Below are 25,796 nucleotides of genomic sequence, written 5' to 3' on the forward strand. Positions count from 1 at the left end.
GGGCCAGGCTGTCTGTAGACAGGGCCAGGCTGTCTGTAGACAGGGCCAGGCTGTCTGTAGACAGGGCCAGGCTGTCTGTAGACAGGGCCAGGCTGTCTGTAGACAGGGCCAGGCTGTCTGTAGACAGGGCCAGGCTATCTGTAGACAGGGCCAGGCTATCTGTAGCCAGAGCCAGGCTGTCTGTAGACAGGGCCAGGCTGTCTGTAGACAGGGCCAGGCTATCTGTAGCCGCAGGGCCAGGCTGTCTATAGCCAGAGCCAGGCTATCTGTAGCCATGGCCATGCCATCTGTAGACAGGGCCAGGCTGTCTGTAGACAGGGCCAGGCTATCTGTAGCCGCAGGGCCAGGCTGTCTATAGCCAGAGCCAGGCTATCTGTAGCCATGGCCATGCCATCTGTAGACAGGGCCAGGCTGTCTGTAGACAGGGCCAGGCTGTCTGTAGCCAGGGCCAGGCTAGCTACCTGTAGCCAGGGCCAGGCTATTTTCATTATACATAAAAGCAGTTTTAAAGTTAAAGTCCAAGTGCAAGTCCAAGTGAAAAGTATTAACAAGAGCACATAACTATATAGGGCATTTGATTTATTATTCACCAGGATCCTGGATGGCTTCTAGGCTTAAAATGTCTGGGATCTGGAATGATGGAACCAGAAAATGGTCACCACTGCTATGCCCTATACATAATAACTACATTAGATACACTGGAACAAAGATAACATTTCCAAGGTTTCTGCCTGACTGACGCAGAACCCTTTTATTTCAACTCAATCCATTTATGATTTGTTCGGTGGCAGATAGCATACGGACAACGAATCCTAATGGTCTAGAAGAGACACTCAATTCCAGTAGCTCACCAGTCAGCAGCCAAAGCTTGTATGCAGCATTACTAAAAACATCATCCAGGCAGTCCAGGCACGTGCAGAGAGTGTTAGAGGCGCAGCGGCTGGCCCAAAATAGTGAAAATAGCATATTCTCGGGGCGCAACCCTGCACTCTTTATCTACTGGAGATGCGGTGTACGACATTTTGAATTTTGAAACTAATTATTTCAATGCAAAATGCTGCGTTCAAGTTCAGGAGACTTCGGGGAAAAAACAATTCTCCTGAATGCTGCAGCCTTCCGGTATGGCATGGAAAGGAGAGGAGGGCATTTGCATCTCTTTCACCATTAGTAAATGCTGCATTCGTGGTCTGGAGAGGGCAGTTGTTTTACAGACGGGTTAAAAGGGCAGGGGCTGAAGCCCCCTTTGATATCTATGTGTGCACGTCCCTGAGGCAGTCCATCGCATAAGTAAGGACCATACATTGATGGTATTTTCTTTAAAGGCACAGCTATTAATATATCACAATTAAGAAACGAGTTGTGGTCCAGCATCGTCCATGTGTTCTAGCCTGGAGTCACCTAGACTCTAGCCTCGGAAACCCAGACGTTTTTATTTCCAGGGAGAAAAAAAAAAGTCTGGGTCCGAGTCCACTTCAATTTGGCATAGAGTAGCGCAAACGTCGATCACTCTCTGCTGATTTCTGATCGTCTGCACCTTTGTTAAATTGACCAGACACTCCTCTCTCTCTCTCTCTCTCTGTCGCTCTAATTAATTAGTCTCATGTCCAGCAGCTGCGCACAGTTTCTGCCGCTGCCTATGCCATAGAAAGCATAGGTGAGTTCCAGGCTACCCAGACTCTAGCACCCTCCAGATGAGATAAGACAAGATAAGATAATACCTTTATTGATCCTGCTGTGGAAATTCAGGCACCAGAGACAGTACGGTAGTTACAACATATGAAAGAGCAAGGACACTGGGTAGCAGTGTGCACTATATGTGGACACGACACGGCAGAAACCTCCATGCTCGTCTCTGGCAGCTTGTCTATAAAAGATGCATTTTAGCTGTTAAATATACAATGAATTTAGATCTCCATCCATCTACTAAAATCTTGTTTTAGCAATATTCGCAGACTGAAAGGCCCTTTCTGAAACCAGTCCCTTGACTTGAAGTGCTCTCGGGAGGTTCCCTCGTCAGGAAGTTCCCTTGATTAGGGTGCTGGGTATAAAAAACAGTTTGGAAATACACTCACCCTCCTTGTGCAGAAACAGGAAACAGCCACCATTCGTTGCCATGGTTACCATCATGCAACTGTGTTACCTGTTATTTTGTTTGTACAGTTATATTGCATTGCATCGTGTTATTCGTGTATGTTTGTGTGACATGTGGATTTCATTAATATGGACATTTAAAAGGAAATACAGCGTAACTGTCAAAAAGGACATATGGTGTTTATAAATAATTGTGTTAAAAGTTGTTTTGTTTGTGTGGTTTCATTTATAGTTTTTCACGGTGGGGTAAATAAAGAGCCCTTGTGAACATCAGTTGGAGCGTTGTCTAATCTGCATCAGATGAAGATTGTTTAGGAGCAGTTTATTTATCATTTATTTGTGGTGGTACTTACATTTGTAGGTCACAGTTTCCATGCGGACAGAGAGCAGGGCTGCACAAGGCAATCGAGTCTAGATCGGCACAGACTCGCTCTTGAGTGCTTTATAAGCCACTTCCACTCAAGGCTGCGTGGTTTCGGACGACACTTAATATGGCGCAGCCTCGCGTGAACGCGCATATCGAGGACGAGTGGTGAGGAGCTGGTTTCAGAAAGGGGGAAACAGGTTTAGTGTGAACAAAGCCTATATGTTATCACATTAGGCTATATGGTTACTTTATTTTATTATAACTTGTACTGGCAACATTTAATGTATAGCGTAATGTTTTAGCAGACTTGTTATTATTCATTTTGATTGGAAAACAGACCTGTACACAGACTGCCTTTTCCTGGGTAAAGTAAGGTGCTGTCTATGGTGCTGAAACATTGCGACTCGTCTGCTTGCTGCTGAGGTGGTGTGTGGGGGCATTAAAGGAGCACTTCGCCCATTTTCGTCCTTATCTTCATATAATTGGTCTTCTTCACTAATGCTCATTATAAGATGACCCAATTCTCACTCTGTGTCTCATAGGAGGGCTATGGAGAGTTCAGAAACCTGCCTAGCAGTGATAGGAATAATAATAATAATAATAATAATAATTTTAACTACAGCCTTTCTCTCCCTGGAAAGTTGGCATGGTGAAATGGAAGCCAGTATTGTTATTGCATTAATTCACACAAATGTTTAAAATACATACTGTATTAGAAATCTTGTTTAAACCTGCCAACTGATAGGCAGGTTTACGCACACACACACACACACACACACACACACACACACACACACACACACACACACACACACACACACACACACACACACACACACACACACACACACACCATCATCATCATCGGCGGTCACTCGTATCCGAGTATGACTGTCCTCCTTATTGGTCCTTGTGGGTCGTCAGGTGGCGATGGAGGCCGATTCTGGACCCGATTATTCTGGTGCAGTGTGGACAGGGGAATGTAGTGGTGGGTTTGGGTTGGACCGGTTTATTGGATGGTTTATTGGATGCTCTCTCCTTCCTGAGTCTGCGCTTGTCCTGTGCAGCATGGCGGAGGTCGTCATCATGGAGGAGGTTTTCATGAGTTCTGAATCCATTCCATAACCGGCTATGGCCGTTTGTTTAGCTTTTTTTTGTGCAACACTAATGTTTGGAATGGATTCAGAATCATGAAAACCCCCTAGTTTGACATGTCACATGCTACTTAAAGCATAATGACATTTGGAAAATGTTGCCATATACAGTATATATATTGTCTATGGTGTGGTATATACAAAAATGGCCATCACTTTTTTTTCGTGATGTTTCTTATTCTGTGGACCCCCCAAACAAAAAAGTACGACATGACATCATAGGTCCTCTCAAATTTTGGGTGCCTGGCTCCCCGGGTATTAGTGAGGACCAATTATATGAAGATAGGTTGAAAATGGGGGAAGGGGTCCTTTAACCACCAAAAATAGCAGATCTACAAACTCACAATGCATGTAGATGCCAAAGACATTTGGTGTAGACAGCCAAAGTGGTCCAACTACAGTTACGACTTGGGTCCGTTTTACTAAGACTAGAGGGTTTAAGTGGTTAGGGTCCTAGACCCCAGGCCCTACAAAGGCTTTTAAAATCGGGTTCTGCCTGTGGCCATACAGCCACATCACATCACAAGTCACTGAGCTCGTCATCACACGTCCCGCGTTTATTGCACACTAAAAGCACCAGGAAAACACGGCCCTTAATGGCCCCAGAACAGGTGGTGGCGTGACTTCATATACTTTGTCGCACACCGCACCGAAAATAGCCGATCTACAAGCGCAAAATCGGAGCGCTCAGTCATGAGAGTGCTGTAATGCATTAGGCCCAATACGTTGAGGGGGCTTTTCCACATATGGTGGGCCAGAGTAACGTGCATTTTACTGTGTGCTCTGCGGTTTCTCTTCATGGGATATTCCTGCTCCATCTGCAGATATTGGCACGCTCCTGATAGCAGAATTCCCCCCGGGGAGGCCCCAGACTGGTAGATTGTACAGCTAAGTGCAAGAGCATGTCTCTAAATATCTCTCTCTCTCTCTCTCTCCCTCCCTCTCTCCCCTCCTTCTCTCTCACAGTTCAAGTGCTGTGGGTGGAACAACTACACAGACTGGTCGTGGAACCTGTATTTTAACTGTTCACGGTTAAACCCAAGCTCAGAGCGCTGTGCTGTACCGTACTCCTGCTGTACCCCCATACCTGGAGAGGTGGGTTCTTGTGCTGTGCTAGGAAGAAGTATACTAGCAATAGCATATAGCATTCTGGTATAGGCAGCTTTCTGAACTGTCCACAGTCACAGACCTGGGTAGACAAAGATGATGCCATATCTTATAATGAGTATAAAAGAGGAGCTATTATATGAAGATAGGTTGTGGGTGAATTGGCCTTATTAACTCATTTATTGCGGCTAGCTCTTAGCATAAATCCCTGTTCCAGGTGCCACCATACGCGTTCACCGTTCACTTTAAAAGTCAGAGTTTGCCCGCCCGCCAGCACCCCACACACACTGGCTACACACACTCTAGTATCACTGGAACAAGCACCCACTGTTTATCTTTCGTCAGAAGCTTTTACATGGCATCATACACAAAGGCACAAATTAAATCCGAAATTTGTATGGCAGAAGATCCACCAAGGACAGCTCTCCTGGAGTCCGACTTATGGACATTTGAAAATCCTCCTTTCAACTGCTTTTTACACGGTGATTACATTTTCAATCCCATAGCTGGAGCGGTGGGGGCGTTGCCATAGCAACCGGACCAATGTTAAAAGCCGCCGTACATTGGGATAGGACGTCCCCTATAGCGTCGGGTCCGTATATACACAGACATGGGAAAGAAAAAGTACAGTACTTGAGTAAATGTACCCGGTTGCTTTCCACCACTAGTTTTTGGCAGTAGAAACCTCCCAGCATACTGTACTGTCTGTACAACGGTGATGCTCAATAATACACCCACACAACACCCGGTGGATTTGCTCATAAGCACTTGGATTTGAAAACAGGACTCCACGCAACTATCACTCAAGCAAAGGGAAATCCCCCTTGACCAAATGAGATATGAGGCTTCTGGCGTGCACGATGTCCTGAGCTATATAACGCTAGTCTGTTACACAAAGATAACCATTTAAATGGTAGTGAGCCGTGGCTATAATGAAGCCACACAGTGTACATGGAAATGCATGAATGCACAAACATGCATACTCACTGCGTGGGCAATGTGTATGCATCAGAGACACAGACACACACACACACACACGCGCGCTCACACACGCTCACACACACAGGTTAGTGTGACGACAGAAAACTAAAGCCTACATGTATAGATCAACAACAGCAGTATTGATTAAACGTCATGTTAGACAGGCAACAGATCACAGCAACCTTTTGCTACATGTGTGCAAAAATCAATTATTCAGATGAAAGGGTGCTGCAGTGCACCCTGCTGTCCATGTGTGGCAACTGCATGCATGGCATGCCAGTATCGGATATGACTGAACACTGACTGTCATCATCTCATTTGATTTCATTTAGCCGTTACATACTGCAGCATTGTGGACAGGGCTGCAATATAGTTAACAGAATCGACTTAATCAAGTATTACAATAATATCATTATAATTTAATTGAAATAGTCTTATGGGAGGACCAGGCCAGCGGTCGGGCGGACAGACAGACCTCTGATGTGATTCTGAACCATGCCATTAACAAACCACACGTCACTATGACAACAAACAGATGGCATCGTGGACATCCATATGGTGATGGGCATAGAAGGGACAAGGACTGACGGATACAGATATCTCCATATATGGGCACAAAAGGGACACATACAGAGGAGCACAACAGGACACTGTGACTCAGGCATCATTTTAGTTGGATCACCAGTGTAGATGTGAGGGTGGCCTGAACCTCTAGTAGCTAAGATAAGCCATTTTTGCGGGGCGCTTTCAGACATGACGTCATATGGCAGCCGAGTCTATGGACTTTTAATGTCGCCCCTCACTTCACACGTGTTATTTTTCTCATGTGACTCATAAGTATAAAATAGGTCTAAAGTGGTTGAGTTGTTTAGACTATTTAAAAAAATACTTTGAACCTGTGTGAATTTTGTGTGGGACCGAAATTTTCCAATTTGCTCGTCTACATAATGACAAATTCTCCCTGTTGTCAATGGGAAAGTAATGTTTGTGTAGAACAAAAATCGCCGCTTTGCTCAGACATAAATTCTCCATTCATTGTCAATGGAATTTAATGTTTGTATTAGGACAAAAATCTACACTATAGCGGAATATGTGAGGGACTAGCGCCCCTCAAAAAAAAGAAGCAAAACACACACACACACACACACACTTAAAGTATCAATAATTCAATGACCCTAAAGAGTAATGGACAGAAAATACCTGCAGCCCTGCTGCTGTATCGTGAAAGCAAACAGACATCCCTCTCCCATCCAGCTCCGTATTAAAAAAGAAAAAACAGCATCCTGGAACACTCACTCTTGGCAGAATTAGTGCACAATAGTTAGTGTCTGTAGGACGGGCCAAATTACACAAAAGGCTTTTAAAACACAGCTTGTAAAAGTGTCCTGAGAATACTCTCTCAAGTGTTGCAGTTTATGTGGTCAATAAAATGAACTAGTGTATAAACTAGGGTGCAGCTCCTTGAATGCTGTTTTTTATTTATTTATTATTTAATGATGGCCCCTCTACCGGTCTCTCCCCTCCTGTCTGTTATATACACACACAGGTGGTAATCAACACCATGTGTGGCTTCGGCGCCCAGACCCAGAAGTACGTGGAAGCCACCAAAACAATCTACCCGATGGGATGTGGAGACAGAGCCGTGGGATGGATGGAGTCTCATCTGCTGCTGGTGGGGGCTCTCGCTCTGGGGGTCAACCTGCCCATGGTAACCCTGAACCCAAGTTCACACCTTCTGTGGCTCCGTACTCACACACTTAATGGGGCATAAGCGGTGGCGGCCATATTCTGGGTTCCATCGATCCAGACCCCATTCATTTCTCCCATAGAGATTTCAACAAATATACATTATTTCAAGCCTATGGAATCAAGCCATACATACAGGATCCTGGTGAATAATGACCAGAAACCCTTGATTCTGTGAGGGGAAAAAGGGTATTTATTAAATAATAGTGTTTTATGGTCATGAATGATTCACCAGGATCCTGGATGGCTTGATTCTAGGCTGATTCTATAGGCTTACATTTTTTTTTAATAAATACTATTGGAAATCTCTATGGGAAAAAAATGAATGGGGTCTGAAACAGTAACCTATACAATAAAACATACACTATGAATCAAGCACTTATCGTTGCACTTGACATTTGCCCAAGAGTAGCCCTTCCTATACTTCCTATAGTTAGTTGTCCACCACCGCAGACGGTAACCTTGAACAACCTTCACAGCTCCTCACAAGCTTCACACCAATTATCTGGTAACCCTAGCAAGGTCAACATGGCCTTGAATTACCCCGGGGTTACCTCCAACACAAAAGGGTAGAGTTACTGTGCATTGCCTGCAGGAAATCTGCTCTCTCACAACAACCACACTGCACATGGGTCGATACAGCTATCAGCGAGGAATCTCACCACTACCCTGTCAACATATCGACATGCTCTCTAACCCCACCAGCTAGGACACCTGACAGCGTGTTTGTGTCAGAACAAGACAATCGCTAGGATCTTTATATCAATCGGACCTCGCCTCGAGCAACCATCAAACAAGCCTTCAGAAAACAAACATCAAACGGAGTTCGGACAACTCCCCGGCAACAACACGGCTCTCTCTGATGAAGCTCCACCTTCAACTCTTGCACCCTGGCCCGCGATGCGTTGCGTTTTTCACCACATCTCATCTCTCACTGCCTCAAATAAACCCTGCGCAGGCCCAGGCCGCTCAACAATCCACGCGCGCAGAGCTATAAGGGGACAGGAATTAACCCGGCGCACTTGATTTAGGTAGATGGAAAATGCCAACTGCACATCTCATTAACCACAGACGTGCTGTGATGCATTGTGAACTTGTAGATTGGATATTTATTTTACAACAAAAGTAAATATGGCATAATAGGTGACCGATTAATTTCTCAGACCGTGGTCCATTAGAGAGAAAGGGCGTGTTTAAATACATGAACCCTAACATCCCTGTTCTGGGGAACCTTTTGGCAAAGCTAGGTGAAAATATCCAATCAACAAGCTTACAACTCCTTGCAATGTGATGCAAAGCGCTGCACTGTATATGAGCTTGTATATCAGCTATTTTCGGCACTCATGGCTCTAAATATCCGCCAGTTGTGAAGCAGTCGTTTTTTCACTAGACCAGGCAGCTCACCTCCCGCCCCTCTGCCCCGCTCTCCTGCCCAGCACACACACACACACACACACACACACACAGCTGTAACATTGGTGGGGATATATAGCCTCTAATATTAGCTACACAGTACATTTCCATCTATCTTCCATTTATTGGTAAATTAGTTTACTTTGGACCGACACTGCCGGGTGGAAAACCTGTGTTCCAGTGTATCCGATGCAGTTAATCATTTAGCCACAGGCTCTTGTTAATAATTTCCAATGGTTCAGTAATGATCAAACGCAAGGACACACTTAACCACTTTCACCCTGCTATCCCCATTTTGGGCAAATCAATATTGTGACAGAAACATTACATTATGCACATCGCTCCTGCAGCTATTAAGATGACGCAATGTTATCTTTTGATTCAAACAGAGAACACATGTCATCCCTCAGCTACAACACAAGCTCTGAAGGACCTTGACAACAGTGTGTGTATATGTACCTCTCGTACAGTAGCAGACCCCCCCTGGGGGTCCCCGGACCTCTCGTACAGTAGTAGACCCCCCCTGGGGGTCCCCGGACCTCTCGTACAGTAGCAGACCCCCCCTGGGGGTCCCCGGACCTCACTTTGAGAACAACTGTTACCATGTAAATGTGTCCTTGTGTCCTCCAGATCGCCGGCATCGTGCTCTCCCAGATCCTGATCTCTCAGATCCAAGGTGAGATTAATTCCACCCTGTTGTAAGGAGAGCGAAGAAGAGAGCGAGAGAGAGAGAGAGCGTGGGACGGAGGGGGAAATCTGCACAAACCCAGCTGGCATCTGCAAGGACATCTTCATTGGTGTCTGGTGGAAACCTTGCATGTCCAAAGTTTATTTTTATTAAAATTGTGCAAATACAGTTATTTTACACTACTTTTGTGTAGGGTAGGGTGTTAATTTACAAAGAAAATAATGGAGTTATGAGGTTTCCGCCTGGCGGTAACATCCTATTTACCGCTGTGGAGCCGGCAACTCACACCCATATCTGGCATTCTTTGTCGCGCTCTCCCTGTAGGCAAAGCAGCGAGTGTGGTCCACTGCTTCACCGCGCAAATCTGAGTGAAGTAAAAAGGCTTCCATTCAAAGTAAAAAGTGTAATATTTATTGGATTGAAACATGCTTTTTGTACTAGGTATTTGAAACAAGGACTTTATCTCTGAAATGTTTTTATTTATATACCCTGATGTGATGTATTTTCCTAATAAAACAAGGCCCCGTTAAAATACGGTTTGTGATTTGTCATTGTGCAACACAAAAAATACCAGCGGGCAGAATTAAAACATACTAGCTAGCTTTAACGTCCTGATGTAGCACAGTGAAATATGAGTGTAGCCAATGGTGCTTATTCATACAGACATAACATTAGCATCAGCACAAAAACAAAGGCCTCACATAAAGCAAACACGTGTCATCATCCCGTACTATCTTTATGACCATGTTTTCCAATTCAAATCAGATCCGTGGCCTTGTGAGACTTCGCAGCGTCACGGTTAAGTCACGTTGTGCAACATAAAGTGTTCCAGTGTTGTCACAGTGGTTCTGGGTTCCTATACTCAGGCTGTAGTCTCTGAAGAGAAGACAGACTGGTGCCTCACACAGATTTCAAATGCTTCCACATTTCGTACAGAGTAGGGCTTTAAGCAACTAGGCGACGATTCAACGACTAGTACATCCACTAGTCGACGTTGCTGGTACTAGTTGACTTTTACATAGTCGACTAGTAAACTAGGCAACTATTCAACTAGTAAAAATCACTAGAAGTCCCTAGTACCCTAGTACAGAGCAACAGAAGCTCTGAAAATGTGAAGAAACCTCCTGTACAGCACAGTATATAACCTGCTGCTTAGCATAAAGGGAAACTGAAAAGTATGTCTTTTAAGGTTTAAAAGACCGTAATGACAAACGGATGACAGCCTCCGTTCTGCACCTTCAAGGCGTGTCGTTAAGACACTTTGGCAAAGCGAGGATTTCTGTAAATCAAATTACTCGAAGCGTGTGTATACAACCTGCTGCTTAGCAGAAAGGAAAACTGAAAAGTATGTCTTTTGAGATTTAAAACATATTTTCGAGGACGGAAATGACAAATGGATGACAGCTTCGGTTCACTAGCTTTCTTTCAAGAGGCGTATAGTTACAGACAGTTTGTGTAATAGTTGTCTGGCTTGGAGAGATTATACTTAAAGATGGAGTGCCTAAAACATGATCATCAGGTCTTATTGTTATATAAGGAGGTATACGTTTTTCAAAAAAAGTGTACAGTATTTGTTAAAATGTTGTTTTTATGTGGACACGCCCACCAGTTCATTGAGTATGCCTGGTTTGCCTGGTGGGTGGTGATGGGTGGCGATACACCTGAACTGAGGCCGCACCCACAGCTGTAGTTGTATGATAAAGGGCGAGGGGTTAGGGGAGGGGCTGATAGTGTGATGTCACTATATTACTGTTTATTTCATTGGCCCGTTTGACTGTCAAGGGTTCAGCCTCCAGGAAGAAACCCTAAATACAAAGTCAATACACCATTGCACATAAAAACTACTCCAGGGTGTCTAATGAAGTTTTGTGGCACTCCCTCTTTAAGACTCAAGACAGTAAGGCCCGCGGTGGCAAATCAATTTCCAAAAATCAAACACTATATAGTATATATATTGTACTTAGATTGTTTGGGGACGGTGAGTGGGAGGGCGATCACTGCATGCGTGTGGTTAGTCTAGTCGTGGAGAGCGTGGGCTTTCTGGATCAGACGGTCAGTCAGTGGGGAGCTACACTTCTGAGCGTCACGCTCCACCAGAAGGCATCTGGAGGAACACAGTAAAACACAGAGGAGGGACAACAATATGTGAAGACGTGACTGTGGGCAGAAAGACTGATTCATACTCCGTTGGCACTCCGGTGGGTGTGGGTGACTACAGTCAGCATGAATCAGACGTGATGCGATCAATAATTAAAAAAGGTACTGTCGATACAGCACAGCCCGGAAAATGTGTCATATTAAGTCTATTTATATTCATTTATAAATAAATAAATACAATGTGTTGTTTACTTACTGCTTGTGTTATGTTGGAGCGACATAAAAAAAATGATACCAACAAGCAAGGTTCGGCAACCACCGAATTGGCATTATACAGCAGCTTGTAAGGACGAGCTAACACTGATATTGAATGAAGTTTGAAAAGAGAGCACAAATACTGTAGAAGAAAGTAGAAAGAAGAAAAAAAAGCAAGAATGGCTTCTTTTCTGGGCGTTTACCTAGCCAGCTTCTGGTGGTGGCTCTTGTCTGACTTCATGGCCGCATGAATAAGTAATTGATTGAAGACGTCCCTCTGCAAAAACACAGAAGCGCAGCGGAGGCATTTGCAAAAACACTGAAAGCCCTGTCAACATGCAAGGCAGATCATGCTCTGGCCTTTTTTTTTTACTGTATGTACACACTGTGGCACCCATGGGAATTGTTTCCTGAACACACAATGCACAAGGTTGAAGGTTCCTTCAACATCCAACACAGACATCCATAATTCATCCCTCTGTATATTCCCACGCGTGTCGGGGAGGGGGGGGGGGTGCTGATTAGTATGCACTGTGCAGTGTATTCTTCACTTCTGGCCACTGTCCGAGCCCAAGTGTCCTACTTTCACAACGGGGACGGTCGGCGGGTTTTCGTGAGATCACAGAATTAGCTCACTGTAACAAATCTCTAGGGCTTAGTGGGTGTGTAATACTGTATTACTGGCTTACTGGAGCAGACTTTGCTTTGGTTTATTTTCGTTTCACTACCAAAGAGCGGAGATTAAAAAAAAACCCAGTGGATGTAGGGATCTCACCTGGGCGTCGCTGCCCCCTATCTGGGCCACGCGGTACCGGACGGGGTGGAGCAGGTCCACGGCGTGGCTGTAGTTCCCTTCGTGGTATTCCACCAGGGCCTGGCACACGGGAACGCCCAGGGCCTCCGCTAGCTGGTGCTGATAGTTGTCCCCAGGCTCTCTGTGAAGTATAAAAGTACAAAAGGAAAAGAAGATTGTTTTTCCTGGCATAGCAAAACCAGCACACACATATATGAAAGTCGGGCGGCGGCAGCCAGACCGCCTGGGAAGCATATAAGGTTCAGTCAAATTGTCATGTCAAACATTTTTAAATAGTGAAAACAAATATTGTTTTTCTGGCATGAAAGCACAACTACATAAAAGTCAGACGGCGGCCATAGCGGAATGAGGCAAGAGAGAGAAGCGTAAGGTTCAGTCAAAATGTCATACTCGGCACTTGCCTAATCAGAGTCTGGATTCATTTGAAGATGGCGAGTGAGGGGGAGTTAAGAATTCAGAATATCAACACACTGGTAGGGGAAAAAAAACCTCAACAGAAAAGAAGGCAGAGGAGAAGACAGTGAATTCAGCTGGGGGGGGGGGGGGGGGGGGGGGGGCTGTCGGGGGGGCATCAAGGTCACGGGGGCCTCAGGGATGTAATCTTCGAGGGGCAGAAGGCCGAACTGAGGGGTCACGACGGCCATGACCTTCACGCCCTGGCCTGCATGAAACTCTTGCCCCGCGTGTAAGACTCTGTACAAACTCTACTACCGCATGCATGATTTATCAACTATACCGTACAGCGTTCCGTCACTTCACCAGGAATATCCTGGTCGTTCAGCCTTCGTTATTTAATTCAGGTTCCAGGTGGTCCACAGCTAAATGATGGAGAGTTGCTAACCAAATGGACCCTTATAGTCCACTTTTTACTCGTAAAATGAAACCAAATGGTCCATTTGGTTTCCTGTTACGCTCTCAAGAATTAAATTATTGTTAAACATCTGCACTAATTCATTTTAGTCTTTACAGGTTTTATGTTGCTAGAAGGCTAGTTTGTTGTTAGCCAACTAAAGTCGGTCGGAGATATTAAATAATGTAATGACCGCGTGCGTGGTTGTTTGACCCCGACAGCAGCAGCCAGCAGGTAGGAAACGGGCCGCCCATCTACTGCAGTAGGAATCGGCCCGCTAACGCGAGCGTATAACGACGTGTGTGTGTGTGAGAGAGAGAGAGAGAGAGAGAGAGAGAGAGAGAGAGAGAGAATAGTTATACCATAATATAGCGAGAGAGAGAGAGAGAGAGAGAGAGAGAGAGAGAGAGAGAGAGAGAGAGAGAAAAGTCACACTCGGAGGAGGCGGCAGTGAGAGGAATGAGGTGAAACGTTACGTTAGTCCATTATCTATTTTATCCCCTTTATTCTGACCTCGTTTATGGTGAAAAGACTACTTGTTGCATTTCACACAACAAGTACTCAAGTAGGCTTAATAAATCCCATTTTGGCGAACTGAAAGAGCTCTAGCACTGTGCACTAAACACTCAAACACCAACTTTATACACTTGATGAAGATCTAATATAGGGCAGGCCATCACATCCAAGATGGCGCCGGTAGGCGTGACAGCCTGTGTGACCACAAGACTGTGTGACCTGGATTCCAAACTACTGTATAGCTACAGTAGTTTAGTCAGGTAGTAAGGGCATCACCATTTTAAAAACCAAATATAATTAGAGTTTTAAAGGCATGGACGAATGTAAGACTTTTTTTTAAGACTTTCATGTCCTGCAGGCACCCTGTCAGAGAAGTGGTGAACATTTCAGAATGTTGTAAAAGAAAAATGGCTGATGTCTCTGAGATTGACCACTTTTTACTAGAACATAATCTTCTTTGGGGGAAACAGCAGAGACTGCACGAGAACATGGGCAGTGAAAGTAGTTCTGTCATCCAACATTTGTTTTTTTTGTGCTCGTTACTTTGACGCGTAGCTATAATGCATTTTGTTGTCAACGGTTTTGACCTGACAGCGATGATTTGAGAAAGAATGTTTTTGCAGCCAGACTCCGGTTTCATCCCGTTTCAAGCAGTCAATCTCAGATCTGAACAGGCCTTGAGATGAATACCAAAAATGTGTTTAATCATTCAAAACACTCTTTAGTATTAGTCTTCGACTGAACTAAAGCGTTTCTATGAATCTTAATAAAGTCAATTATGAGGTTCAGAAGGGTGTTACCGTATTAAGTCGTCTGCGTCGCTCTGTCAAAGATGTCATAATCTGAGTGGGATCCTTATCCCTCTCAGATAAGCCCCTAAAATTGTACAGCATTAGTGCGTGTGTGAGAGTGTGTGCGGGTGCATGTGTGGCCAGTAGAGAAGGAGTACATGTACCACTACTAATGCTTTTTGAAATATTTATACTTTACTTTCATAATGGAAGTCTACATGGTCTCTGATCAGGCTGAAGCCTTGCCCACATTTGGAGTCCTACGTCATAGATACATCATCGATGACGTCACAGGCTGGTTTTGGCATTAGCCTATGGCATGGGTCTTCAACAGGGTGTCTGGGATTCCTAGGGGGTTCCCAGAGTTATATAGCAGGAGGGCCGCACATTTTTTTTGAGGGGCGCTAGCTGCTCCTATATCCAGCTTTTAGTGTTATGTTCACAAACTTCCCATTGACAATTAATGGAGAATTTTACGTCATAGTGTCTGAGCAAATAGGCAATAGGCATAGTGTCTATTTTATGTCATGATGATGTAAGAGCGCCCCTCGCTTCACACGGGTGTGATTTTCTTTTTACATTAACCACTTGGAACACTAGCATCGCTATTTTTGGGGAACGAAAAATAGTAGATCTACAAGCTCACAATAATAGAGCCGACCAAGTAAATGTACAAGGAGCCAAAGCTCAAGTTCACAAAGTATTGAAGTCTAAAAGTTGTTAAATTAATCCAAAATATTCATAGAAAATATTCATAGAAAAACACAGACGATACTATCTATCAGATAGATGGTTATAGATTCCATCTACTAACAAAATGAATCTGCAACACATTTCCTTCATCTCTCTCAGCCAAGGGATCCGTGGCCTGAAAAACATTGACCACCCCTAGCCTATGGCCAACGATTGTTAATGCCTCACACACCAGCAGAAAACCAAACTGCATCACACTGGAGCAAAATCAGGATTATGCAAAAGCTCTGCAAACACACTAAACCGTGGAGAAAATATGTAAAGGCCTGTCTGCAATGTGACGCAATTACATCTATGCAACGTCTTGATATCTGACTTTTCACTCTCCACGATGCGAGGAGGGGAGAAAAGGGTCCATTTTCACACACTCTCTGCATTAGATTAACTCTAGAATTGTACTGCTTTTAAAGAGCTGCTCTGTTGGCCTCAGAGGTTGCATCAGCCCCTGAACCCTGGTTCTGGTGACTCCCACCCAGAAATGACATAACAATGTCAAACATGACATTTTTGCTCAGCAGCGAATGCTTTTAAAAAGGCGGTGGGTATTCCCTCAGTGGCCCTGTGCTGTGTAGGCTGGGGGGACAGACTGCCTGTGGCCAGACCGCACACACACACACACACATGCGTCTCTCAGGGGACTGACGAAGATGCCTTGGCGAAGATGCCTTGGCCTCGGTGGCGCAACGCGGCTCCATGTTCTTCCTGCTTTCAAAGTCACTGTCCTCGTCTCTGCCTTGGTTTTCTTTTTTATGATTATTTTATAGGTAATACGTAACGTATTGTCGCCGCTGGGCATAAACCTCGTATCTCAATGTTTTATATGTTTCAAGAAACAATGCCCTACTTCCTCGCAGCTCTACTAGCTCACAAGCCGTCGCATTGTGAGCTAGTAGATTGGCTGTTTTTGAAGTGTCTGTGGGCTGTATAAATATTTAACCATTGCATGTAATCACAACCAACACTGCGTGAAAAGAGGAGTTAACGGGCAATTATGGGCACTGTATTTTGCCCGTAAACCTCAAGTTTAGCAGCATATACAGTTAATATACGGTAATATACAGGTGTGATGGTACATATACAGTTAATATACGGTAATATACAGGTGTGATGGTACAATTCGGGTGTTTACCGGAGTTTGTTGGAAAGTTTAACGGGAGTTTTCTGTAATATACACACCCGTATTCCATGCTTTTTGCGCAGTGCAAGAGCGTGTGAGGTACCTACATTTGATCCATTGGAACGCAGGTTATTTTTTTACTTATTTCCTGAAAAGTAACCGTTTTGGACATACAAGGTTTTCCACCCCACAGTGACGATATCGACCCCTATAGCCCCTCCGGGTGGGTCTTACGTAATGCGAGCCAGGGTGTCTGTCGAGGTGTGTGTGTGTGTGTGTGAAGAGAGAGACACTGTGTGTGTGCATGCGTGTGTGTGTGTGCATACGTGTGTGTGTGTGTGTGTGTGTGTGTGCGGATTTACCTCGCCACCTCACGAAGGCCGTCCAGCAGACGGCGGGCGGCGCCCGTCTCCTTGGCGCCCAGAGACGCCATGAGGAAGTGGACGTCGTTAAACAGGGTCACGTGGTCGTCATTGTGAGGCAGCGTCACCTGCTGCAGCTCCCGCCAGCGGTCCTTCACACACGCGCCTGGCGGGCACGCACGCACACCACACGCACGCACGACATGCACGCACACCACACGCACGCACGGACAGACACCACACGCACGCACGACACGCACGTGCCCCTCACGCACACGCATCACACGCACACACACAGTGCAATGAGTGCATGCAGTAATGCTGTACAAAAACAATTCTGACTTTCTAGGTCAAAATTATGAGAAACTAACTGTGAGAAAGGAATGAAGATAAACGGAATTCTGACAGATATAAAAAAGGAAAGAAATCTCACAATTCTGGCCTATTTAGTGGTAGAAATGGACTTCCCTAATCCACTGTTGCTCAACCTTTTCAGGCCGCGACCCCCCAAAATGATCATAATTGAACTGGGGACCGCCCAAAATAATCCCATTTGAACTGGGGTCCCCCCACACACACACCCTGACGTGCCATAAATGCATAAACATCAGACAGATGTCAATGAAATAAAATGTGATTGTTTGAGTGTAGATGCTTGTAGATGAGACTCACCCTCCATCTCCAGTCTGTAGAGCAGAGAGGAGGCGTCCACTGTGTCCAACATGGCTCCGCTGGACACGCAGCGTCTGAACAGCTTGGAGCATAATGACACACAACACACGGCTTTAACCACTAGTATAGCCTTGGCAATATTTATACCCGTTAAAACTGTGTTTTGACTGCACTTCCCACGAAGGGAGGGACTTTCGTAACGGAGGGGTGCCGTCTCAAGCGAACTTGAGCCACAAGAGACGTACATCACCGAGCGAGCAAAAAGCGAGCGAGTTGCCGTGTTGTTCGAGTTGCAACCTGATAGGCAGAGAATAGTAAATCCTACAATGAACAAACGGAGAGCTCCGTACCCCACTAACGGCCCTCACCCAATCCCTTCGGAGGGAAAGTCCATCCCTTCGTGGGTCGGAAAACTTCAGTCCAGACGTGCCTCCAGACTTGGCGCAGATCTGAATCCATTCGATTTGGCATTGGGAACCCGTTGCCTTGCCTTTGCTGATGTCAACCCCAGACAGGGTCGGCACCCACAACTTTCCACATGAATGGCTCTAGTCTAACCTCTACACCCAGGCGGCACTCACTCTGACTCTGACTACACTCATATCTATTGAAATTCTCCTGCACCACACTATCTCCCAGGCAGTCCAAAAATGCTGAAGGCTAGGTGAGTTTTTCTGTAGCATACCAGGTTTCTGGCACTACTTTCCCAATCCCTGTGCTACTAGTACTTGCTGACTCTCTCTTATTCCTAGAATTGCTACCATTTTTAGCTGCATTTCCCTTTTCTGTATCTGTCCATTACTGCTGTACTGTCATTGCCTGAATTTCTCCTGTGGGATAGCTACATGTTTATCTGTCTCTCTTTTAACCAAATTAACCCTATTGCGTCCCTATACTAGGGGCGAAATATGTAGTGTACAAGCTCACAACATGCCGAGGCGCGTTGCAAGCTTGTAGATCGGATTTTCGCAAGCATTGTGTATAGGGAGTAGGGACAAAACAAGATGGTGACTAGTACAGATCCCTGGGGGACTCCGGCTGCAATGAGTTCAAAAGCAGCTAACCACCGCCTCAGTACCAGACTCATGTCAACTGTCTGAACACAGGAAGTGAGTCGATGTATGTCAGAGATCCAGGAAGCCACATATGGCGCTTCTATTCTTAGCCAAATGAAATAATCATCACGTCTGACAGGCGACGCTGAATAGCTAGAAAGGTTTGAGCATGAGCTCAGTGGGGCTGCTGCTCTGGTGCCGGGGCAGCTTTGACCTCCATTTTGCTGGCGACAGAACCAAACATAACATTGCTTTTACTCCGGGTTCCCCCAGAGTGAGGGCAAAGTCTACAGTATATTCCAATTCCAGACAGGCCTGAGCATGCATAGGGTCGGAGATCGACTGACCTGACTGTCGTATATCTTCAGTGCAGCTTCATACTCTCCCTGTGGAGATGAATACAAATTTAATCAGATCAACATTGAAATTATAGCGACAAGATATGAAGACAATCTTGTGATCAGTGTTTCCCAACATGTGAGGATATTGCAAGTGTCAGTGACAATATCATGAATATGAATAACACACACACACACACACACACACACACACACACACACACACACACACACACACACACACACACACACACACACACACACACACACACACACACACACACACACACACACACACACACACACACACACACACACACACACACACACACACACACACACACACACACACACACACACACACACACACACACACACACACACACACACACACACACACACACACACACACCTGGGAAAGCTTACAATCATTACCTTCTCGATGAAGTACAGTGCCCAGTGCCAATAGTTATGACAAGCCAGCATGTCACACCCCTGGATGGAAAACGACATGTTAATGTTTTATTAAGTTGCTTTTTTCACACATTTAGTCACCCAGTGCCAAAAAGGAGGGGATGAGATATTTGCCCAGGCTCCACGCCAAGCTGAGGCTGATGAACAGAACACTTCAAAAACAGATCAGGCGTGGACACTTTTACCCACCAAAGCAAAACTGCTGCCGTTTTGGCACACCCAGATAAACCCCTATAAATCCAAAACGGAAGAGCCTGGATTTGACAAGCAGATAACGAGTCCCAGCGTTGACTGTGCCTCGGGGGGGGAAAGAGGAATCGTTGACAGAAAAAGGTGTCGTTGTGCCATGAAATGTACTCCGATCTGCCAGTGTAAAGTGTATTGGCTGTAAACATAACTAAGTGTACTTGCTGCCGTACAAGAATCTCCTGTAAATGATGACATAAAATCCGATCAATCATAATAAATCGCACCGTAAAAGATACTGAGGGAGCACAAAACTCATTTGGTGAGCCTGAATGAATCATCTAATGCGCTGCCTCTGATGGTGAGGACGACGGAGGGAAAATGAAAAAGAAAAACAAATTGCCTGCCAATCTTTCTCTGTTCTCTCCATGAACGCCAGGCCCTTGTCTGCCTCCCCTTTCATCTCATGGACGTGAGCCACAGTGTGGACAGACCAGGCGTCATCGGGGGTCATTTCAAGGCCCTGCAGCAGAGGGACAGAGACCCATAGAAGAGTGGATTGGAACAAGAGCATGTTGCCCCCAAAAAAGATCAATTTTAACACAGTGGTTCTCAGACCCTTTCATGTAAAGGACCCCGGCCGCGGAATCCCCTCTGAAAAGATTTGTGGCAGTTTATATGTGTTAAAATGCTTCTTTTTTTCTTTCTTAAAAAATAGCCATTATGGTTAAAGTGGTTCAAATGATTGTGATGCTACAGCGTATTAACACATTTTGCTGGGGGCCCCCTGATGGAACCCACTCAAGGATCCCCTTTGAGATCCACTGTCTTAAAGAGATAGTTCACCCCCAAAATTACTTTTTTCTCTATCGATTTACTCACCTCATGGAGACTTGGATTCTGAGTTTTTTGTCACATTCCTAAGCCAATCATTTGAGGAGACTCTTTGTGTCTCCATAGGGAACAAAGTAGGCTCTTTGTATATGTCCATAGGGAACCATTACATTATTCACTTAGGAATGCGACAAACAACAACAAAATAATCCATGAATTCAGGTCTCCATGGGGTACTATAAGGCAAGGCAAATATATCTTGAGTACATTAAAACAACAAGGCAATTAAAAAAACCCATTAAGCATTGAGTAAACAAGACACAGAGCATTAAAACAAGTGTAAAAGAAACACAAAAGAAAACCTCAGTAAAAGGCAGCCGTAAACTAGTCTGAAAGGTCTTTAAAAGCAAAGTTATTTTAAATCATTGATTTAAAAGTACCAAGAGTTGTAGCAGACTTGCAGTTTTCGGTGAGTATTTTATGGTATAAAAACGTAATGACTGTCCCAGATGAACGGACAGGTCTGGATGGTTCATTATAATGTAAATGACTGTCCCAGATGAACGGACAGGTCTGGATGGTTCATTATGATGTACTGACTGTCCCAGATGAACGGACAGGTCTGGATGGTTCATTATGATGTACTGACTGTCCCAGATGAACGGACAGGTCTGGATGGTTCATTATAATGTACTGCACCGGTTCAGAAATGTATTTTGGCCCAAACCCGCCCAATGCTATTTTTCCCAGCCCAATGAGTTTTAAAATATCCCAATTGGGAGGAGAACTGGCAAACTGAGCTCAGGTATGTATTTTGGCCCTAAACCATTCGATGCTTTGTAAAGCAACAGCAGTATTTTGAAATGAATTATTTGACAGACTAGTGCTAGTGTTGGAACTGGAGTCATAAATTATGTTCAACTTTTTTAGCATTAGTAAGGAATCGAGCAGCTTTTTCCAAATATTTTTTGTGTCAATATAATATAGTGTAAAGGGGGCGCGTCCAGACTCTTGTTCAACAAAGATGGCGATAGCAAACATTCTTTGTTCTGTACTTATACATACAGTTGTAGGGTCCTTAAACCAGAAACCTAACCGCAAGCACGGGAGCAACGCATGTTCGACCACATGTCCGACCGTTGTTTCCCCATGTCGGTCCGTTGGTGTTTCTAATCGGCATGCGTGCATCCCTCTCTCTAGGTTTGCAATGAGGACGCTTCAAGGGTTAAACAGTCAAACTTAAATGTTCACAATAATGAACTAAAATGTTCCTCCTTCAGGGCATCGAGTTAAAGGTAAGTATTAGTAAGCATAGGATCCACCCGGGGACTCACAGGTATAGTTTAATATTACTTTAAAGTCACTTTTCACTCTGTGGGGGATTTAGGGGAAAAGCTGGCTCGCCAAAAAAAGAATGTTTGGCGAGGATGAAAAGGTTTTATACCGCCTCAGAACTCGACTCAGAGTTTTGAACGCTCGCCCCGCCCCACTCAGTATTCTGCCTACTGTAGCAACACTGCAGCTCGCTGAAGCATTGTATACAACGCTGCAGCATTTGATAACCTGGCTGGATCTTCGCTGTTTATTTTCATCATTCTCCAGACGTGCTTTGACATTTCTGTAGGAAATGTAGTCATTTCTGGCAACAGACAACGTGGACAAAACGTGTGCCATATCTCTCTCCATTAATTACCATCTGGTTGTGTTTGTAGTCGCTTAGAGAGGGGATAAACGCTTAGACGACCTTCCTTCAAGACTGTCCCTCGAGTGTCTGACCAGACAAGCATGATGTTCGGCGAGTTAGAAAACCTTTGAGGTGCAAGAACTAGCGAACAAAGTTTTGAAAGGCACTGCAGAAGTTGCTGACGTCATTTTATTCTTATTGACCTACCCTAGACGAACTATTGTGTTCGGTTGGAGTACGCTGCAGTATTTAACACGTGGCGGCCGTGGTTCACAATCTTAAAGACACTTACTCTACTGAGGATAAATGCATGGACACGTTTTCTTTCTCCAAATCTTTTAACACACTTCTCAATTATTCGTGGCAGCCAAATAAAGTCTTGGAATTGCTTGGAATGGCTGCCCTAGACAAAGTTACACTACTTCCAATAAACATTTAGCAGGGAACAGTCAGACCACAGAGATCTGAGTGAATGGTTTATGGTTGGACTTTGACCACAAATTGTTTATTGTGCTCTGGCCATTGAGTCAGACGGAAACAAATTGCACTATCTAGTCCCAATATGAGAAACAGTGCTCAACACAGTGTGATGGAAAAGAGAAAAGCTCACCTCTTTGGCAATCTTTTCAGCCTGGTCATAGAAGTGAGTCTCCATAAGCCCGAAGGAATACAGTCCTTTCAGGTAGCTGACAAGCAAACACAATAAATCTTGTCAAGATATACGGGGCCGTAATTTCGTTATTCGTGATGACATTTGAGATCTCTTGACAATGACAATAAGCATGCATTGATTTTGTGGGGAGGCACACTCTTCCAGCAATCACATAAAGACAGAGACTTCAATTGTGTTTTGTTTCTTAAGTCGATACGAACATTACACGAAACCGTGCTTCATGTTCAATGCCAACACCCCTGACCTTTCATCACACTGATCATGAGTCTCCAGAGGTGATTACTGTCAAGGGAAAATCAATGTACTGTACAAAATGGGCCTTTGTTTATGCAATGGATGAAGTCACAGCGATGACACAGACAGCTGAAGTTATCGAAGTGGGAGATCATAAAATCCTAATGTCCATTCGGTATGACCACATCATCCGTAGGGGCGTAACAGTTTGTTTTACTCGATTATAAAAAACTTTTATTTTTTTTGAGTAGCACTGTTTGAATATTTTCATTTACAAATGTGCTTCTTGATTATTTGATTAATCAAAATCGCTAGAATAATTCAGTGTAGTTACAGCCCTACTCATCAGTCAACTAAATATATGGTACCTTCCTACACCTTCCTATTCCTATATACCAGCAACCCTCACACAACCACTTCTTCAACACCGTCCTTCTTAGAAAACCATTCACCACGTTCAACCATGTCATTTATCATGTTGGGCATGTCATTTATCATGTTGGGCATGTCATTTATCATTCTGGGCCTGACATTTATAGGCGGGTTGCAGAGAGGCAGCAGGGGACGCCCGGGTTCCATTTTCCTGGGCACATCAGCCAGCTCTGACTGGGAGATCCTGACACTTCAGTGTGGAGATATGACAAAGGTGACCCTACGATTAGTGTGAGCTAAATAAACACTTGTAGTGCCATTGAGAACCATCAGTATGTTCACACACCACTCATTCCTGTTTGATTACTTCTGTTCTTCGCACTTGATTTATTCTCAGAATATTTCTTGTTCGGATACTGGAACACGCTGTGAGACTTAATAAGGATACTGGCTTTAGTTTCCACCATTGTAAACAAAGGAACTGTGCACAAGCTGAACCTCTACAAGCCTGTCAATCATGTGAGCAGTGCACTCACATGATTGACATTGGGTGGAAACCAGCTTGCATGGACAAATCCGTTCCTTTTTATTATTTTATATTTCAATTTAAAGTTTGTAGAACTGCTATTTTCACAACTTTGTCTTTGACACAGATACGAGGTTTAATTCTGCCCAACAGCAATGATGTATTCCATTTCATAACACCTTTTAAAAACATCAAAAGACATGAAACGACTAGCACACAAACTCCAAGGATAACGGGGCAAAATATCCACATCACGCACAAAAACAAACGCTTACATGTTTCAGCAAAAAGCCTTTCTCAGAGTGTTGACGGTTACTCAACCAGACGATGAGAGGAATTACCTGATGTACCCTTTTCAGATGTTTTCCGAATTATGTTTACTGATTCTTTATTTGCCGATTATTTTACTCCACTGAGAATACCACCGTTGAACCTTTCATCTTCGTTGCTCCTTTTATGTGGAATGGGGCCAGTTAAGGTGGTTCAGGCATCTAGTATGGATGTTTCCTGGACATCCGGGTTATACATCCACGCCTGCCTTGGAGCGCCTCAGGATCTCTCAGTTAGAACAACATTAGAGCTTATATTATGTGGCACAGAAAAGAGAAGACTGGGATTCTCTGCTGAAACTGTAACCTCCACGACACAATTCAGTAGAATCGGTAGAGGATGGATGGATGTTTGGATGGATGGATGGATGGATGGAAGGAAGGCCAGACGGATTGCTTTCTGGCTCTTGATCACAAAAGTCTTATCTCCCGTTTAGAGCATTGTGTTTTAGCTTGCTTCGCGTCCTACTTATCGGAGAGATGTTTGATCTAGGGATGCACCGAAAGGGAAATTCTTGGCCGAAACCGAATACCGAATATAGGAAACCGAATACCGAATATGATTAATATATTTTTTTTTCCTACATTGCTCTGTCATGGCCGCACCTTAAAGCTACCTGATTATGGCAAAAGACATGATTATGGCAAAACTTAACTTAAATAATAATCACTATGGGTCCATAAAACATTTATCCTTTAGGGATTTTGAGCGGATCACTGTCTGACGATGCTGCGTCTTGTACTTTTCAGTGATGTGTCTCAGTTTTTTTCACTGTTTTGTACTGTGCCGTTGTTTTTTTTCTCCTGTATTTTAGCTATAGTGAAATTTGGTTTCAATAGTGAAGTTTGGTTTTTATTTTCCTGTACAAACTTTGAGTTTTGAAATGTGCTATATAAAGGGATTGAAAACCAACCTCAATGTGTCCTGGCAACAGTTGAAACACAGCAGTGCATGTCAGGATGTTCTGGTCCATATAGCTATACTACAGTACCTGAACAGAGGCATGTGGGGCTTCCAGTGAGGCAGAACCCGGGCCACAGAGTCCCTCATCTGGGTCTGGGCTCCCATGTAGAAGTACCCGTCGTGAGCCAACTTCAGCGCCAGCAGATCCGTAGGGTGCCCCACCAGGATCTCCTCCCATGTGTCACAGGCTTTGGGGAAACTCCTGCGACAAACAACGCCGTTAAAGCCGTTAATGTTTTTGTTGAAAATAGCAGACGACGGATACGTTTTGCTCCGCTTTAAATCGATCAATAATTAATTTCGATCGATCAAATTCAATTTACATAAGCCCAAATCATGCATGCTTCTGTATA

General features: G+C 44.5%; 2 protein-coding genes across 2 annotated transcripts in view; one reads left to right on the plus strand and one right to left on the minus strand.

Moving 5' to 3' along the window:
- tspan33b (tetraspanin 33b) overlaps window positions 1–9,931 on the plus strand; it is a 30,656-nt gene extending 20,725 nt beyond the window's left edge. Inside the window, exons 6-8 of the mRNA XM_080761405.1 lie at window positions 4,579–4,707; window positions 7,247–7,408; window positions 9,490–9,931. Coding sequence (XP_080617531.1) covers window positions 4,579–4,707; window positions 7,247–7,408; window positions 9,490–9,561 — 363 coding nt within the window. The 3' untranslated portion in view covers window positions 9,562–9,931. The remainder of the gene's footprint in view (window positions 1–4,578; window positions 4,708–7,246; window positions 7,409–9,489) is intronic.
- A 4-nt stretch (window positions 9,932–9,935) lies between these two features.
- The window catches only part of ttc38 (tetratricopeptide repeat domain 38), a 29,796-nt gene continuing 13,935 nt past the window's right edge, over window positions 9,936–25,796 (minus strand). The window contains exons 5-14 of the mRNA XM_080761404.1: window positions 25,472–25,645; window positions 22,956–23,031; window positions 20,231–20,350; window positions 19,603–19,662; window positions 19,177–19,215; window positions 17,775–17,856; window positions 17,103–17,268; window positions 12,675–12,834; window positions 12,103–12,176; window positions 9,936–11,651 (exon numbers count right to left, since the gene is read on the minus strand). Coding sequence (XP_080617530.1) covers window positions 11,564–11,651; window positions 12,103–12,176; window positions 12,675–12,834; window positions 17,103–17,268; window positions 17,775–17,856; window positions 19,177–19,215; window positions 19,603–19,662; window positions 20,231–20,350; window positions 22,956–23,031; window positions 25,472–25,645 — 1,039 coding nt within the window. The 3' untranslated portion in view covers window positions 9,936–11,563. The remainder of the gene's footprint in view (window positions 11,652–12,102; window positions 12,177–12,674; window positions 12,835–17,102; window positions 17,269–17,774; window positions 17,857–19,176; window positions 19,216–19,602; window positions 19,663–20,230; window positions 20,351–22,955; window positions 23,032–25,471; window positions 25,646–25,796) is intronic.

The sequence above is a fragment of the Protomyctophum bolini genome (assembly GCF_963924005.1).
Source record: "Protomyctophum bolini genome assembly, chromosome: 4".
Taxonomy (NCBI): domain Eukaryota; kingdom Metazoa; phylum Chordata; class Actinopteri; order Myctophiformes; family Myctophidae; genus Protomyctophum; species Protomyctophum bolini.